The following is a 17,294-nucleotide window of genomic DNA, read 5'->3' on the forward strand; positions in this document are numbered from 1 at the left end:
TGGGTCGAAAGATTATAGAAAGAAGGAACTGAGGTGTGAAGAAGACTTGACAGCATTGGTCACAATATAACACATATTAAAAAAAAAAGGTTGAACTAGTTTTCCCTCAGAGCTTGTGCTTAAGAGGCAGCAACTTCATGTCCTTTCAGTAGTGTAGTATTATTTTTCATTCTTGTGGTTATTCTTACAATTCTGTTAATATGTGTTGCATTTTTAACCTACTTTTAACGTAAGTTTCACAAAGATAAACTCCACTGCAAAGCTGTTGCAAATATTGGATTGCATTATAATGTAAAGGACGTTTTCACACAGTGTATCAAACTTGACTGGTTTCAGTGACGTGTCAATCCAAATAAAAACATAAACAAGAGTTAATTGGCACACATTTGTGTTTATGCAGTAAAAATAATCATGTCTGTATATATATAAAGCTCAGTACCACTCGACGCGGTCGGCGTCACAGTTGCAGTAGTGTTGTGGGTCCACACAGTCGCCCTGCAGGCCGCAGGCACACTGCTGGCTGCCTGGCTGAGCGCCGCCCCAGTAAGTCTGGACACGACCAGGACCGGGACCACCGAGCCACCAGCTCAACGGCGAGCCATCTGAAACACGCACGAGCAAACAAACCCTTAACGTCTCTAAAGATGTCCAACAACGTTCTTATTCAGTCTACTTCAACCTTTAACAAGAACACTGAACGGTTAGGTTAGCTGAACTGAAAGGTTAGCTAAGTTAAAGTTAGTAAACCTCAGCTGGACTACTTATGGATGATCAAAATTCACTGTTTTATCAGCCATAAAAGCTTCCCAATTTTCAAACAACTTTTTTTTCTCACAGATTTAAGCCTCAAGAACGAAGCTGGGAGAACGACTTGATCAATTGTTAGTGGTACCAGCATCCTTTGAAGTAATTTTACTGAATGTTTCTGTAATCTCTCTGGTAATAAATAGAATTTGTGCACATACTTAATTTAAAACTATATCAGGTCATAAAAAGGAAAACCAAAGCAGTGAAAATCTGTCTGAGGGATGCCATGTGTGAAAATAGCAGAGTGCTGTATCTCTTAGCCTCTCAAGATGAATCCAGTGTTTTAAGTGCAGGGATGTTTGCCAGCCCCTGCCCCCAACACTGAATATATTGTTTTGGATGGAGGGCAATGCTAGTATACAGTGAAAAATGTATTTTGCACTATGAGATTGTGTAGGTGGAGAGGAGTGAGAGAAGGTGATTGGAAAGGTCTCTGTTGAGTCAGCACTTCTTTCTTTCCCAGAGAGCAGCAGGGAGTTAATAATGGAACTTGTATTTCTCTACCCATTCTTCCTTTTCTACCACTTTGACTATTTTCATCCATCATATTATTACCTGCCACCTCAAAAAGTTGCTTCCCTCTTTTATAGTCTATGTAGCTCCACAGGAGAGAGAAAGATGTGTCCTCACTAGTTGTAAGGATGTCAACTGGACAACTGGCAAGCAAAAGAATGCTTTATAAATGACCGGTTATTGAGTTATCTAAATTGTGGTCGATTACTTTTTTCTGTCCACTGACTAATAAATAATTTCACTGTTTCAGAACTATTCATAGTTACAGCGGTGCTTTGAGCTAAATGCTAACTTTAGCATGCCAACCTGCTGGTGTTTACCAGGTTCACTATCTTAGATAAGTATGTTAGCATTCCAACATTTGATAATGATTATGGGAGTAATCATTAGCACACACACGCTTACTTTTTATTTATTAATTTTATTTTATTTTTTATATAGTTTAATTTTTCTAACACAAACACGCTTTAATTACTTGTTTAATGAAATGTATGGGGTTGATTGTTCTTATGTTGTATGTATGATGCTTTGGCAATATTGTTGTTACACATTCATGCCAATAAAGCTAATTTGAATTGAACTGAATTAGCATAGTATAACCAAAGTAATAGACAACAACAGTATTTTGACCTGACGATGGCGCTAGAGGAAAAGTCAGTGGATCTCCAAAGTTATCAAAATACAAAATGTCATGGCAATCCCTCAGATAGTTGAGTTATTTCAGACTGGATCAAAGGGGTGGACCGACCGACAAACCTAGAGCCATACTGCTTGCATGGCTAAAACTGTGTGTGATCAAATGTACATATGTCCCTGATGTACCAAACAGCGACTACACTGAATGATGCTCTCTTTTACTTGTACATGGATTTGAATGAAAGTGTAAGCTGTTGCAGTAACTGCTACCAAGACAAATTCAATGGAACTTAGTGATCAAAGTGATTCTCCCTCCTTTTTAATACTCACTCTGAGTCAATAGCAGGTACTAAACTAAACCCTAACAATCAATTTCATTTGATTCAGTCATTTGTGAAAGAGAAGAAAATAATGTGCAGAGTCCGAGCTGAAGAGAGCCTGATTAACCAAGCTTTCATTAACTTTGATTTAACCCAGCAAGTCAATTAGGTACAAGTATTGTTTCTGCCTTCTCTTATTTAAATGTGCACTTGAGGGGTATTGAGGGAAATTGAGTAAATAAAATGCTTGAATACTCTCTCCAAGTTAAGATTAAATAAGAGTTAAAGGACACAGATTAGATTAAGTAAAATCACAAACACAGAATGGAATAAAATCAAATTTGGCTCCAGTAGAGTACATGATTCAAGTTGTTGAGACAGAGTCAATGACAAAATTTGTTAAAATATGAGTAACAACACAGTGTGAAACCAGAAACTCATCAGGGTTCCCTGCAGGGGCGATTCTAGGATCAGACCTTTCGGGGTGCTCAGCCCCTAATGAGAATGTAGCAAGCTTACAATGCCTTACAAAAGTGTTCACTAATTGGTGGAGAGTATAAGTAGGCCTACTAGAGCGGAGCGGGTCAGTAAAGTACGTCACTTTTTGTTGAAAAGTGGTGGAGACATAAGGGCTCAGATCAGGGGGGTGATGATACATTTGTGTCATGAGACGTGACGATGCACGAGAACAAGACAAGAACATTTTTAGCACTATTTAGATTAAATATTTGATGCAGAAATATATGTGAGGGGGGTCTGGGGGTCCTCAACCAGAAGATTTTAGCATTAAATAATTTACTGCATTCTGGAGACATTTTCTGCTCCAATTTACGATGGGAATGTCTTGTTTTTATATGAAGGAAAGCTATACTGCATTGCATGTTTTCTTATTGTGCAAATAAACCTTTTCTCAAAGCATTTTCATTTGTCAGTTACCATTTCTTGGTGCAAGCTGTTTTTCAGAACGTTTTTAACAAATGCTAACAAAATGTGGCCAAAATCAGCCATTTTAAAAAGTGGTGGGGACATTTCCCCAGCGTCTACGGTGTAAATGACAGAGTACTGAGTTACTGAACGCACCATCCTTGGCATGAATGTGCGACTGGGAGGCAGGTCAGCTGCACTGGACCTGATGTTATTCAAGTCAGCTGTTAGTATAATGTTACTATATTACTTACATAATCACAGCATATTCAATACATTCTCATATACTGTATAGTTTACGACTAGTTTAGGCCTGTTATGAATATTATATTCCAGTAAGCAGTGTTGGGAAGTAACTATATACAAGTAATTTAGTTACATAATTTAATTACAAATGAACTGTAACTAATATGTTACAGTTACTGGGGAAAATGTTCATGATAACATCGGGGGTTACATCTGAATATTTTCTGTAAAAAGCTCGGCTATATGTTGAATAATATTAATGTTGTTGCTTAGCGTTTTTCATGTGCACAGTGCCTTTCTTTGCCCGGTCCAGCCACAGCAGTTCAGTAAAGTTTGATGCTGTTCTGATGCTTTTGATTCGTTCCCATGTCTGAATTTGCAGCACCACCATCTGCCATTTAAACTGTGTTTGCATAAAAATCAAATCCCTCATCTTCAGCTTTGAGGAGGCCTATATCTGGCTCAGCTTCCCCTGTGCTGGGCTCTGCCTCTGCTGATTTTACAGCTATATATGCATGAAAAGAACATCAGTAATAAATATGACTAACAATAATCCATTTCTAATTTTATTTTTCCTCATCACCATGACTGGGATCATCATCACCATGTCTCTCTGTATCACCTCCACTGACCTTAACAGCTAATATATACAGACACACAAAGATTCCTCGCTTATAGAAGGATGTTGTCTTTCAGTGATAACACATTGCAAACTGTTGTTTATTATATATATATATATATATATATATATATATATATATATATACACATATATATATATACACATATATATATACACATATATATATATACACATATATATATATTATATTTAATTTCAGTATATAATAAATGCATTATTCATTGCGTACATATTTCTTCTGCTGCTGGGTCCTGCTTCATCTGCACCTGCCACAGCAACTTCCACCAAGGAAGCAGTCGGTTAATTTAGCGCATTCAGCTGCCTCTTGTGCCTAAACAGCATTCCACTGCAGCTGACCGGTCCACCACCGTGGTCGCGGATCATTAAGTAAAACATTAGAAACTAAAAAATGTCAGTATTTAGGGACATAAAACCCGTTTAATGTAAGAAAAGCCATATTAAACTGCAGGCTAATTAGTTGTCCCTTCTCTTTCTTCTCCAAAATCTAACATTAGAGGACAAAAAAATAATTTTCAGAAAAAACTAATAAATTATTGTTTTATTTTTTAGGGGTGCTTAGATGAAATTTAGGGGTGCTTCAGCAAACCAAGGCCTGTATAAATCAGTTAATCACACCATATGTTAGCCCCTTTACTAACAATCACAACCTCCTATGAGCTATGGCTAAATTTCATATCATATTACGGCCCATTTTATTGTAATGTGAGAGACAATGCTAGCAAAGTGAAAAACTGTGCTGTTAGCCAGTATTTAGCCGATGTTTGGAACACAGCTGGGCTTCATTCATTGTTTTGACTCAGGCTTCATTCATATCCAACTTTCTCAACGACACCCAACACATTTGAAACCATTGCTCCTAGCCAGAGCTGAAACACAAACCTTAAACCCTTGCAGGCAAATCAAGGTGGCAAGCACGCAACGTCTGCAAACATGTTAACCACTTTAATATCATTCAACCATTTAAAAGAAATTGAGAAGAAAACGTTATAAACCTAATAAAAACAACTACAGTTACCAGCCGGCAGTGACTAATATTTACTGTACCTTTTTGACCGTTTGGGTCACTTTAATTAATGTCTTCCAACCTGTGCTAACATGTGACGCGACTCAGGGGGGCATTCACAACGCTGCAGTTTTTTGGGAGTCCCTTACCTGGAGTGTTGAGGAGGCGGGACTTCTTACACTGGTAGGACAGTTCCTGTTCGCAGTGCTCTGATTGGCTGATGGCGGCCAATAGCTGCTCCTCTTCAGAAGAGTAGTCAAAGTGGACTAAATGCTGGTGTCCTCCTGGGGACAGTTGGACTCTTGTGAGCTCTGTGTTGTTTTTCTGGATCACCATCCATGTGTTCTCCTCTGGTGGGGGATAGATACATTAATATTCATTACTGATGATGCTGATTAGTTGCTTCTACTGATTCATTTGCATTTGCTAATTCATACTTTCTCTTTTGTCATAAACAGTATGTTGTATCATACACTTGCCTTAGCAAGAACAGCCATTACCCCTTTAATGCATAGAGCGGTAGTCTACATTTACAGAGTCCTTACTAGAAAATGACCATCTTATATCTCAACTTCTCACTCAGACTTAAAGGAATAATTTGCCATTTTGGGAAATAGGCATATTATTTTTCTTACCAAGAGTTAGGGGAGAAGATTGATACCACATATATATCTGTACATTAAATATGAAGTTACAGCCGGTTAGCTTAGCTTAGCACAAGGACTGGAAGCAAAGGGAAGCAGCTAGCCCCAAAATACACCTTCTAGCACTTTTAAGGCTCACTAATTAGCACACTGTACACAAACTGAAATGTATAACCATTCTTTGTAGCTTTTACTTTTCAGTTTTTGGTATGGATAAATCAAATTAGATATATTATGTTAACAAATGAGCTTTAACTTCCTGGTTCTAGCTCCATATTTAGAGAACATGTATTTATCTTATCATCTAACTCTTAGCAAGAGAGTGAAAAACCCTACAGTGTTCTCCAAAATACAGAACGATTCCTTCAACCAGCTCCAGTGATTGGTCGATGCTTCAGTAGCTACTGATCTGGGAAAAACTGCTTCTAACTGCGTGAGTTCGGATGAATAATCTGAAAAATAACCTAATAAACTGTGTGGCCATTTAATTGTGTCACTATTGGCCTACTTATAAATACTAACTTGGTCTTCAGAGAAGGAGGTGATATTTGGCTCCTGAGTGCAAATGCCAAAGGAAATGTGTGGGCATGAACTTTAAAACAATGAAGATTAATACACATATGCAAAGTATATGAAGCAGTGAGACAGAAAAAGAGGAAGCGTGCCATCATTATTTATTATCTATGTGATTAAACAAATGACACAACATTGAAGAAAAAGAAGGGATGGATGATAATGTGGGTCAGAGCGTGATGAGAGGAGCATCATCAGTTAGAATTATGTAAAAAGTTTAGTGATACGAGGATGAGGGGAGTTGGTGTGTGTGTGTGTGTGTCTCACCTGTCATGTTGCAGTAGACCAGCTGCGGTTTGATTGGTCCGCTGCCGTCCACGTCGATATAAAAATGTCCCGACGTGTTGCCGTTGTGTTTGTACGCCTCGCACGACTGTTCGTACACAGCTGGGAGGAAATGAATGAGATCAGCTCCAGCATGAATCACATCAACATCAGCACTTTAGACACACACAGAGGAGTTGTGAGGGGAAGAAGATACACACTGTGGAGGATTATGGGTGCTGCTTCATACGTATGTATCACCACCGAGCCCCATAAAGTACAGATTACTCCAGCTGGAGAGGATAGTATGACTGATGGGAGTACAAAGTTTCAATAAATAAAACTTTAGACCTTTATCAGCCCTGCCTCTTCCTCTCTATCTCCATAAGTCTTCCTCCCTCCTCTCTGTCCCCCCCCCACACACACACCAGTGCATCCTCTGCAGTCAAAGAATTGAGTCCTTCGAGTCAAATCCATATCTAAAGGTTCCCACAATCTGCTCACCTGTTTATCTCGCTTCTTCTCCACAGCCAGGGGCCTTTCATTTATCACATTCCCTCAGTGTGGTTAGAAAAAGGTTTTCACAGAAACATCAGCAATAAAAATGATACCAGGAGTGAACTGCGTGGTAAACTTTCCTCCTTTGGTCTCAAGGGCTTGACTCGAGGGGTTCGGCATCCAAACCGGTAAATCTTCATTGTCATTTATTTATTGGGCATTTGGCACTTTAGTCACAGCTACAGTATCATTAATTTCCATCATATCACTCACATTCAAGCAGATTTTATAATACTGTAACCTTAATTTGAAAGAAAGGATGTGCAGATATCAAACAGAGCTCACATGGGGTCGTCTACTTAAAGGTTGATTCCAATTTAGGTATTTCAGTATCTCCATTTGTATTTGTTATATCAATGTGGCACCAACCAAAGTAATTGCCGAGATCGGGGAAAAATCTCTTAAACATGATCCAATAAAGCAAAAAACATATGTGGTCAGAAGATTGTATTAAAAAAAAGAAAAGACAGTAACCTATTTACCCAAATTAATGTAGTTGAAGGTAAAATTTTGGCAGTATTCCCTCATTGCACAGGAAAAAGTACATGCACAGCTACGGTAAGAACCAAAGGTCCAATTTGAGCTGGAAAGTTGGTCTGTTTACCATAGGCAGTTCTGGTAATAATATTTCAGTTTGCCTTTGTTTTTTCTTCCAGAATAAGTTTGGCTCACCTGTTGGTTTTGCTAATTATATGCCCGTCATTCAGTCAAACAAATAGGAGGCATGGTCAGTGATAACCATTAGAATGTTTTCTGTGATTACTGTTTAATGTTTTTTTATTGCATATTGTATGAAGCACTTTGATTGCCATTTAAAATGTGCCATACAAATAAACCTGATTTTATTATCTTTGTTTAATGGGTTTTTGCCACATGATGTTTCATTTAATTCCGTCTTCCTGTGTTTGCTCTGCCTCTGAGTTGAAATTACACATGAGGAGAAAAAAATCCTTATTATTCTGTTCAGTCACACTGCCTCATTTCTGAATTTTATTACATAAGCCCCATCTCACCTCTCTACCTGTCTATATGTCCCTGTCTTTCTTCATTTGGTTTGCTGAGATTTGGCTGACAGGTGACTTACTGCTGTGGCAGGTCGCTCCGCTGTAGCCGCTGTCAGAGCAGTTACAGTGGAAGACGGTCCAGGACTGACTGCAGTGGCCGCCATGTTCACAACGACTGGGAGAGCACCTACGAGAGAGAGAGAGAGAGAGAGAGAGAGAGAGAGAGAGAGAGAGAGACAGAGAGAGAGAGAGAGAGTTAATTAGCTAAGAGTTAATTTAAGATTAACAAGGCTGATTTATTTGCTTATTATGGCATCTTAAACTTCTGGAAACAATTCTCCTTTAATGTCAGGAAGAGTACACATTTTACATGAAATCATTTATATTTTAGCTGATTCACTTCCAGTGTTTTGTTCAGGGGCTCTTCTTCAGGACACACTTACTGCATTTTCACACATGGTTCCTGAACATCCAAATTAAAGATCCGCTCTGTGATTCTGTCATAAAGCCCAATCACAAATCTTCCAGTTATAAAGCATCCACAGTTCTAATTTGAAGGTGTTATAACAACATCAGGGGTGGTATCATTGCGGTAATAAGTTTAATTAAAGCATTTGCATGTTAATACATGCATACACAGATACATAAGGCAAGGCAGGTTTATTTGTATAGCACATTTCTACAACAAGTCAATTCAAAGTGCTTTACACAAAACATAAAAGCAGCAAAAGGAATCTGAAAAAAACCCCACATTAAAATATAATTTTTAAAAGAGTGGAATAGAAAATAAAACAGGGTAAAATACATTTTAAAGAGTTAAATAAGAAATAGAAACAGGGTAAAACAGGACAGTAAAAGGCACAGTGCAGTGCACGACATTAATCCACAGCCTTACATTTGATCTAATTAAAGGCAGTGGTAAAAAGAAAAGTCTTCAGTCCTGATTTGAAAGAACTGAGAGTTTCAGGAGTTTGTTCCAGATATACGGAGCATAAAAACTGAACGCTGTTTCTCCTTGTTTAGTTTTGACTCTGGGGACAGAAAGCAGACCTGCTCCAGACGACCTGAGAGGTCTGGATGGTTCATAACGAAGCAGAAGATCAGAAATGTATTTATGTATTTTGGCCCTAAACCATTCAGTGCTTTATAAACCAACAGCAGGACATTTCTCTGACAGACAGGAAGCCAGTGTAAAGACCTCAGAACTGGAGTGATATACATATGTACGTACATACACATGTCTGGACACCAGAATACTAGAGTACCAAAACGTTAGTAGGTAACAGGGAAAAGGAATACACTGTAACAATAAAAATTAATGTGTTTACATATTGATCAATTTAGAGAGCATTTTCAAGTTTACTCTTAGTTTGTATTGTGGTGAAAACCTATTTACAGTTGCTAGCAATGAGGCAAGCAGACTATGCAGCATACTGTACTACAAATAGTTTAAAAGATTAATGTGTAATCCAGACAAGTTCAAATATCATTACTTAATTACAACCCTAAAAGTCTTGAGGAGCAGAATGTATGCTTTAATACATTGTATATAGCCTTTTGTGGTAGCAGAGGAAACTGTACTAAATCTGATAAGTGATGTTTACTTGGCAGCTTGAGAGGTGAAAACATGACCTCTGTAATCCGCTCCTCATCTCTGCTTGAGGCCAGCAATCCATGGTATCAGCTGGCATTAGTTGCTACTAGCATAACCTACCCAAATGTCGGACCACACTGACATGAAAAATGAAAGTAATACAAAAGATTAATTTAGACCTTCTTTTTCCACTGCCCATCATGAGTCCGACAACGTTACAGAAGACCAATGCTAAATGGTGTTTAATGTTTTGCCTTACTGTGATTATAATGAAAGTTTTAGTGAGCATTTAAAAGCCCTGAATGTCATTTGACTTTGGGGTTACAGATCGTCTCTCTCTAACCGTCATCATTTACACTGTGGTACACAAAACTGTGAGTAGTTCCTACGGAACGAGTGAGGAACAAATCAGGAAATACCTTCTAACGAATTAACTGTTAATAAGTAGCTTCTGAATATCTCAGAATTGAGGACTGTTTAGAGGAGAGAACTGAATGAGACATACTATCTTAAGGAATAATTACCTAATAATTAGTTCATAAATGCCTATGAATCAACAGACTGACCATTTTTCATGAATCATTATCTAATGATTTTTTAATATAGTATGTCTTAGTCTGTTCTCAAATAACTTCATTATCATCTAGGAACAACTTATTAACAGTAAACAAATTATGCTTCCTGATAATTCCTGAACTCACAATTTTGTCTACTGTAGCGGAACATGTTATCAGGCCATCCTGATTAATCTTCAATAAAAATGGGGAACCAAGCTTTCAAGCTGCTATTACCTTTCAAAGCGAGAAAAGTCCTTCATTAAACTAAATGGCCCTCTGATGAAATGATGCATCCTGTTTCACGGAGGGAAAAACCTTTTAGTGGAAGCTCTTCAAGGTTATTTATCTGATGGCCATCAATATCTCTAAATAACACCTAAATAATGCTAAATAGCAGTGTAGGAGGAACAGAATGTCAAATATAAAGTCTTTCATTTTAAGATCAGTTTGTACTGAGGTGAAGTTGTTGGTTTGAAAAAGAAAAGCACTTCCTGATTTTGAATGGGAAAGATAAGATTAAAAGAATAATTTCTTTATTTCACAGTTTTCTCTTCTTTCATTTCATACAAAAAGGACACGTTTTCGCTGAATACAAAATATCCTTTCACTTCTTTTTGGCAGCAGATTTTCTCTGATTGAACTGAGCTGCTCTTCTAAAGTGCTGCCAGACTGTCTGAAGAAGCTCTTTAAATGTTCCCAGGAGACTTCACTAAGCTCTGTGTGTTATTTATAGATAAATATCATACTGCTGTAACCATCGTGACACCAGTCCTGTGTAGGAAGGAGGACGAGGGATGAAGGGGGCGGAAGGAGGGTGGCAGCGATTGTGTAGACACATTTATTTGACACTGAAAATTAATTAAATCTGCATGTAGATGCTCGAAGTGTACTGGATGTGGTAGGAGTTTAAATGCTACCAAGGTAGTTTAGAAAATGTATATGAAATGAAAAACGATGGGAGAAAATGCATTCATATTAACAAGCATCCATTTTTCTCTTTCAACTTGCTCACACATTTTTCATTGACCTGTCAGACTAAAGGGTGTAAATGAGACTCCTATCCCCTGAGGGCCACTGTAATTCATGAGCTGCAATGATCGGGTCATTTTTTTCAATAAAAACTGAGTGGTTTATTATTAGAGATCAAATATGTATGTAGCAGGCAGCAGTAGAAATATTGGCACCTTTGTAGTCAGCAATGGAAGAACATGCCAACCGCATACAAACCATATGGCAGGATTTTCCAATAAAAACAGGCAAAATGCCAAAAAGACTTAAGATTATGTGAGTCTGAGCCCTCCTCAAAGAGAACAGTAATGCATTTGACTAAAGGAGACAACAAAAGGAAGCTACTTGAAAACACCAAGTTAGTAAGGACATGAATGTTGACATAACAAGCGGTTCCTTAAGCTTGGAAAACGGTACCGAACAAAATGAACTGGGAGGAAACTGCAGTCAGACTCTTCTTCATGTGCTAGTTTATGATGTTTGGGTAGAGATATGGGAACTGGTTTCGCAATATATTTGAAGCAGGATGTCAGGATAACAACACACTGCTCTGCGTCCCAGCTCCTTGTGAGTCCTGACTCTCTTCTGACAGAGCTGACTGTCTGGATTGTTGCAGATAAAAAACAGAAATGCAACTACAGGGATAGGGCAAATGTACACAAACTTATTCAAAATATTTTACATTTGAAAGAGCTGAATTGCTAACACTGCTACAAAGGTGGGTCATGTTAAATTAGATGTCAGTTACTGTACCAATCTTAACTCTTAATCCACTAAAAACAGTACTGTAAGTCAATCCTATGCCTGGGGGTTAGCTAGTTAAGTGTTCACCTTGACATAAAGGTTTTTTGACTATTACATTTGCATTGTTGGCACAAATAGTTTAGACTTTTTAAAGCTCTATAAGTTATCTCAGGTTGCTTTGTAAGCTTAAATTTTATCCAAAAGGGTATGTTGTAGTATAGAACAGTACAGTCCATCAGCACTATAAACTACAGCCTCAGAAATTATCATAAAGTTGACTCATCTAATGCCTGGAAACACTGGCAAATCGCTGTGCTGTTAAGGCTATACGAATTGCTGTCTTGTTAATTGGGAGTCTTAAAGCCGTTGTCGTGTTCACACTACGTGACTGATTGGCGACAGGGGGTCACACACTGCACAAGCTGACGATGACTCAGGTTTCCAAACCACATTTTGTCAAGAAAAGGAGCACACAGACACAGGGCGAACAGGCTGGGGTCTTGTTACTGTGAGGCCACAGTGTCCACAGGGCTGCCATGCCACCCCATGTGGGAGGTCTGTGCTCCATAGAGTTTGAGGTGAGTAAAAAATGTTTTGTAATGAAAAAGTAGCTGCTTGCACTGTCTGCCGCATTCTGTCATTGGCTGGATATGGATGTGGAGTCGCAGACAGCTCCAGATATTTAGCATACTAGATAAAATCGTATCAGTGTGAACTAGGCTTAAATCTAAAACAGGTTTATCCACGACTACATTACACTGCACTTCTTTTAGCTGTAGGTGTACATAACAAACTGGCAGCTGAGCATACCTGTTCACATAAAACTAAGACTATAGGCCACTTGAGGAAAGTGAGAAAATATGTTAAACCGACACTTAAAAATAACACAGCTCAGCACCTGATGTACTGTGTCTCTGGTAAGATACATAAGGAAATGATGTGACCTCATTCTGCTGAGAAAAAGACAGACAGCGAGAGGACGACAGGAGACGATGAGTAACAGTGTTTTTATCCACACTGGTTGCTTTCCATCTGTTCCAAGACCGGCTGGCACCTCCAGGAGGTTTGACACAAACACAGACAAACACACACACATAATTTTGCATCACTGGTGTTTGCAAAGCTTGGCGGTATTTGTATGTTGTGTTTTTACCTTGTCTTTATATTCATGTTACAGGCTCACATTCATTTGCTTATGTAAATGTACGTGACAGTGTTTCAGTGGTTGCCAAAACCCAAGCAGGAGTACCGAAGAGAAACAGATTACTGTACAGAATCTGCAGTCTCCCTTTTATTTAGATAAAAGCCCTGACCCAGCAGCCTGTCAGCTTGCTATAGTGTGATTTTTTTTGCTTCCATTTATCTCTATACTGCTTTAATGTAAGAGTAAGCTGGAGCCTTGCAGATAAAGCACTTAGCTTTCACTTTAAATTCACATTACCACACTGCTTGGTTCTTTAATTTTATACAGTTAATGTTTGTGTGACTGGGTATCAGGGGTCTGAGTGTTGATGTACAGTAATCAAACTCAGTCTGGCTCTTTCTGACTGAGTTTCACAGTTGGTTCTGTCTTGCCTATATACGTATTCTATTGCACTGACATGAGCAAGGAATGTATAGACTTAACAGAGTCTAGGTAAGTTTCCATAAACATGCAACACATACTCAAACTGTGGATTTAAGTTTATCTAGATATGTGACATCCATATCCTTAAGGGAGTGAAACAACAAGAATAAAAAGATGCAGCTTCATTCTGTTGTTGCTACAGCACTTACACATCAAACTAGTGTAAGTGACTTCTATTAACAACACGTGTAATTATATAAGGTATATTTTAGGCCTTATACAGCTAGTCTTTAGTCACATTTAGCAAAAACAGTCAATAAGAGAGTGGGTCACTGTCTCATCAGACACCAGGATGGCCGAGTGGTTAAGGCGTTGGACTTAAGATCCAATGGGTAAATGCCCACGTGGGTTCGAACCCCACTCCTGGTATTGTTACTGTTCAGTTACATCATTAAGTTTCTGTCATGTTGAAAAACATTCTGTGTAATCAGTGATGGCAGAATACAGACACTTTGTTGTGTAAAAATGTATTAAATATAGTAATAAAACATGCTAGCTCTCTTCTTTCACACGGTGCATCAGTGTCTCTACTGGCTGAACGAGCACATAGGTCAAAGTTGAATAAAGGTGACATGCGAATCTGCTGGAGATATCAGAGAAACAGGAAGCACATGCTTGAATTTGTCCGTTGTTTGGGCTTTAATAGGAGCTATTGGGAAACGGAGCAAATATTCATAGAACAGAAGTGTGACCACTGCTTGAAATGTTTGATCCATCAAACTCAGGCTTTTATGGGTTTTGAGTCAGACAAAGTGAGATGATTAAGTGTCCTTGTTGATTCTAACCTCACCTTTTGTGCAGAACTAGCGTGGAGTAAATGTTTTCATTTACACATTGACTATGCGATGCCACATTTATCACAGGGCATTGAACTCAAAATGCTATGGGTTTCAGAAAACATTCAGAAGGTAGTGTTCAGAATACAGACAGCGGAATCTACATTCTTGAAGTGTACTTACTGATTGCAACAGATTCCAACAAATTTACATCCATACCGATGCACTAACAAGTGCTCAAGAGTAATACAGCAACTTATCAAAGTTGTCCTGACATGATGTTGGTAGGAGATGGAATAAAAAGTGTGGTCTTGTGTGTTAAAGTGACACCCCCCCCAACCACCGACTCCAACCCTTTTCCTCCCTCAAAAGCTTTTGACAGCAGTATAACATCATTACACTACTTCTACCACCTGTGTGGACATTGGCTTGCACAGTCATTATTTGCACAACCATAAGGGGTCGTTGTCAGAAAAATATAGGTGTGTATATATGGTGTGTTTGAACTGGCGTGGACAGTCTCAATATTTCATATTGCACAGGTACTGTCACAGCAACTACAGATATTACATCCACAGTCCACATTTCCAATGAAATCTGCTTGGTTGATCAAGTTGCTATACCCTGAGTCACTGTAGGGGAAGTTAGAGCCTCTGATTAAGATGATGTTTTTCTGCAGTGTTTGACTGGGTATGATGTATTTTCTGTGTTCCCGACTGTTTGGCGTTTTCTTTGAAATTGCTACATTTATTTAGTGCTAGCAAGTGCTAGGAGGTATTGGCTGAAAACAAACAAACAAACAAACAATTTTAGGTGTCCCTCGTGTAACCAGGGCCAGGTAGAACATCCTTTGTGATTAATAGGCTTGGTTTCTCACGTTTGAGATAACAATCCACTCAATGGTTTTCAGAGGAAACATGTAGAGAACTGGAGAGCTTTAAATGGCTGAGCAGGTTGTTGCTACCCTCCTTTCCCCCTGGGTGTTCACCTCTATAGGAAATGGATGGAATTCTGTTGACTTTGATCACGTTGCTTGCAATGTGAACCCAGGTTAGAACTGAAGTAAATTAGATCTGAGTGTTGATTCAGTTCCAGTCCTGCCACAAGACTGATGGGTCAAGTCTATTAAGTGCATGGCTGCTTCTATGCTGTACTCATGGCATGGGGTTGCACTCATATGAAGTTGGCACAGAGACACACCAGTACAGATGTAACACGCTGCTCTGAGATATGAAAGCGTAAGGAAGTTGTATTTGTAACTTCATTTACCTGTAAACTTTCTATCCCGTGGAGCCCAAATTTAATCAACAGAGTTACAGTGAGGGAAAGGACAGTGAGAGCCATCAATTTTCTCTTGTTCTGTTCTAGTGAGCAGTCAGATCTGTGCAGGAACTGAAGTCTGCTGAATAATAATCTAATAAATGTAGAAACAGGAAGATATTTAATTAAGCCCACTGGAGCAGGCTCTCCTTCTCTGGTGAGGATATATCTGGCGTGCCTTGCTGTATTCATATTGGTATGGATTTTCGTGCGTGTCTGCTGCTTGACGCCCAGAGGAGAGTTCATAATTGGTCCTTTAATTGTGTTTTAGTGTAACACTGAGACAGAAGACAATTGGTTCTGCTTCACATTCCTTACCTTTCTTAATCTGAGAGAACTATAAATGCAGAGTTGAAAATGGAAATGATGACATAAAAGAATGACAAACCCTTGCTTCTCTCTTGTTCTGCATGTCTTTCTGATGAAAGACATGTGGAGGTGAAAATTTACCATCTTTTATAATAACGTCTTCTGTTATTAGCCATACTAGAAATATGGTTCAAGAGGTGGCAATGGCGGTCAGTCAGAAGGTCACTTTGATCCAAACTGAAATATCTCAGTAACTATTGTATGGATTGGCTTTACATACATTCATGGTCCCCAGACGTTGAAGCCTACTGACTTTGGAGACCCTAGCTTTTCCTCTAGCGCCACCATGAGTTGTTTTAAACAACAACTTTTGGATGGACTTCCATGACATTTGTTTAAACCCTCAGAATGAATTGTAATAACTTATTATGATATCTCATCTAGTGTAAATATCAGACCACATTTTAAAAATGCCTAATACTTTGGTTTGTGACAAAATACCTGCTAAACATCAGAATTCTGACATTAGCATTTAGCTTAAGTATGGCCTAACAGAGCCGCTAGCATGGCTGTAGGCTCTTGGTCTTTTTAGATTATGTTTTTCAGTTCCTCCATGTATTACCTTCTGTATTCTGAAGAACTTACTTTCAGAAGAAGAAGTGATATACAACTAAACTGTATTATCATTTTTATTATATTCAAGAAAACTGACTGTAATATTGGAAGTTTGGTGGTCTCCTTATGATGGCACCCTTTCTATTGGGCATACGGTTCTCTCTCCTCTCTCTGCAGTAAGGATAAAACTAGAATGAAAACCCCAGACATCATTAACAGAGAATGGTAATAAATAAATAAGAAGATTGCTACTTTAACATTGGTATCCACAATCAAAGAAATACTGGTACTAACTGAGACAGGCTTGATCAAAGCTGACAAACCATAACAAAAAGGGTAATACACAAGTGACAATAACACTTATTTTAGTGAGAAACAGATAAGAGTAAAAAAGACAGAAATGTTGATTTGTCAGCTATCGGGGAGAATAAAACAAACAAGGTTGTCAGTACTTATTTCACACCTCAGGTCTCCACTGAACAATAATTCTCCATTCCTTATTGGAAATACTGTGTGCGTGTATGCTTTTGATCCTTTGTGTGTGTATGTTTGTTACTTTCATGGATCCAACACTTCACAAGACGTCAC

General features: G+C 38.5%; 1 protein-coding gene and 1 non-coding gene across 3 annotated transcripts in view; one reads left to right on the forward strand and one right to left on the reverse strand.

Moving 5' to 3' along the window:
- LOC119901717 (contactin-associated protein-like 4) overlaps positions 1–17,294 on the reverse strand; it is a 138,648-nt gene that overhangs the window by 38,435 nt on the left and 82,919 nt on the right. For both annotated transcript variants that reach the window (XM_038717324.1, XM_038717325.1), the window contains exons 11-14: positions 8,237–8,343; positions 6,598–6,717; positions 5,263–5,463; positions 440–602 (exon numbers count right to left, since the gene is read on the reverse strand). In XM_038717324.1, coding sequence (XP_038573252.1) covers positions 440–602; positions 5,263–5,463; positions 6,598–6,717; positions 8,237–8,343 — 591 coding nt within the window. The remainder of the gene's footprint in view (positions 1–439; positions 603–5,262; positions 5,464–6,597; positions 6,718–8,236; positions 8,344–17,294) is intronic.
- trnal-uaa lies at positions 13,973–14,055 on the forward strand. Its single transcript has one exon. It is a non-coding gene; the product is annotated as a tRNA-Leu (tRNA).

The sequence above is a fragment of the Micropterus salmoides genome, unplaced genomic scaffold (genome assembly GCF_014851395.1).
Source record: "Micropterus salmoides isolate LMB-PRFRI ecotype aquatic unplaced genomic scaffold, ASM1485139v1 Ms_hic_scaffold_14, whole genome shotgun sequence".
In the NCBI taxonomy this organism is placed as follows: domain Eukaryota; kingdom Metazoa; phylum Chordata; class Actinopteri; order Centrarchiformes; family Centrarchidae; genus Micropterus; species Micropterus salmoides.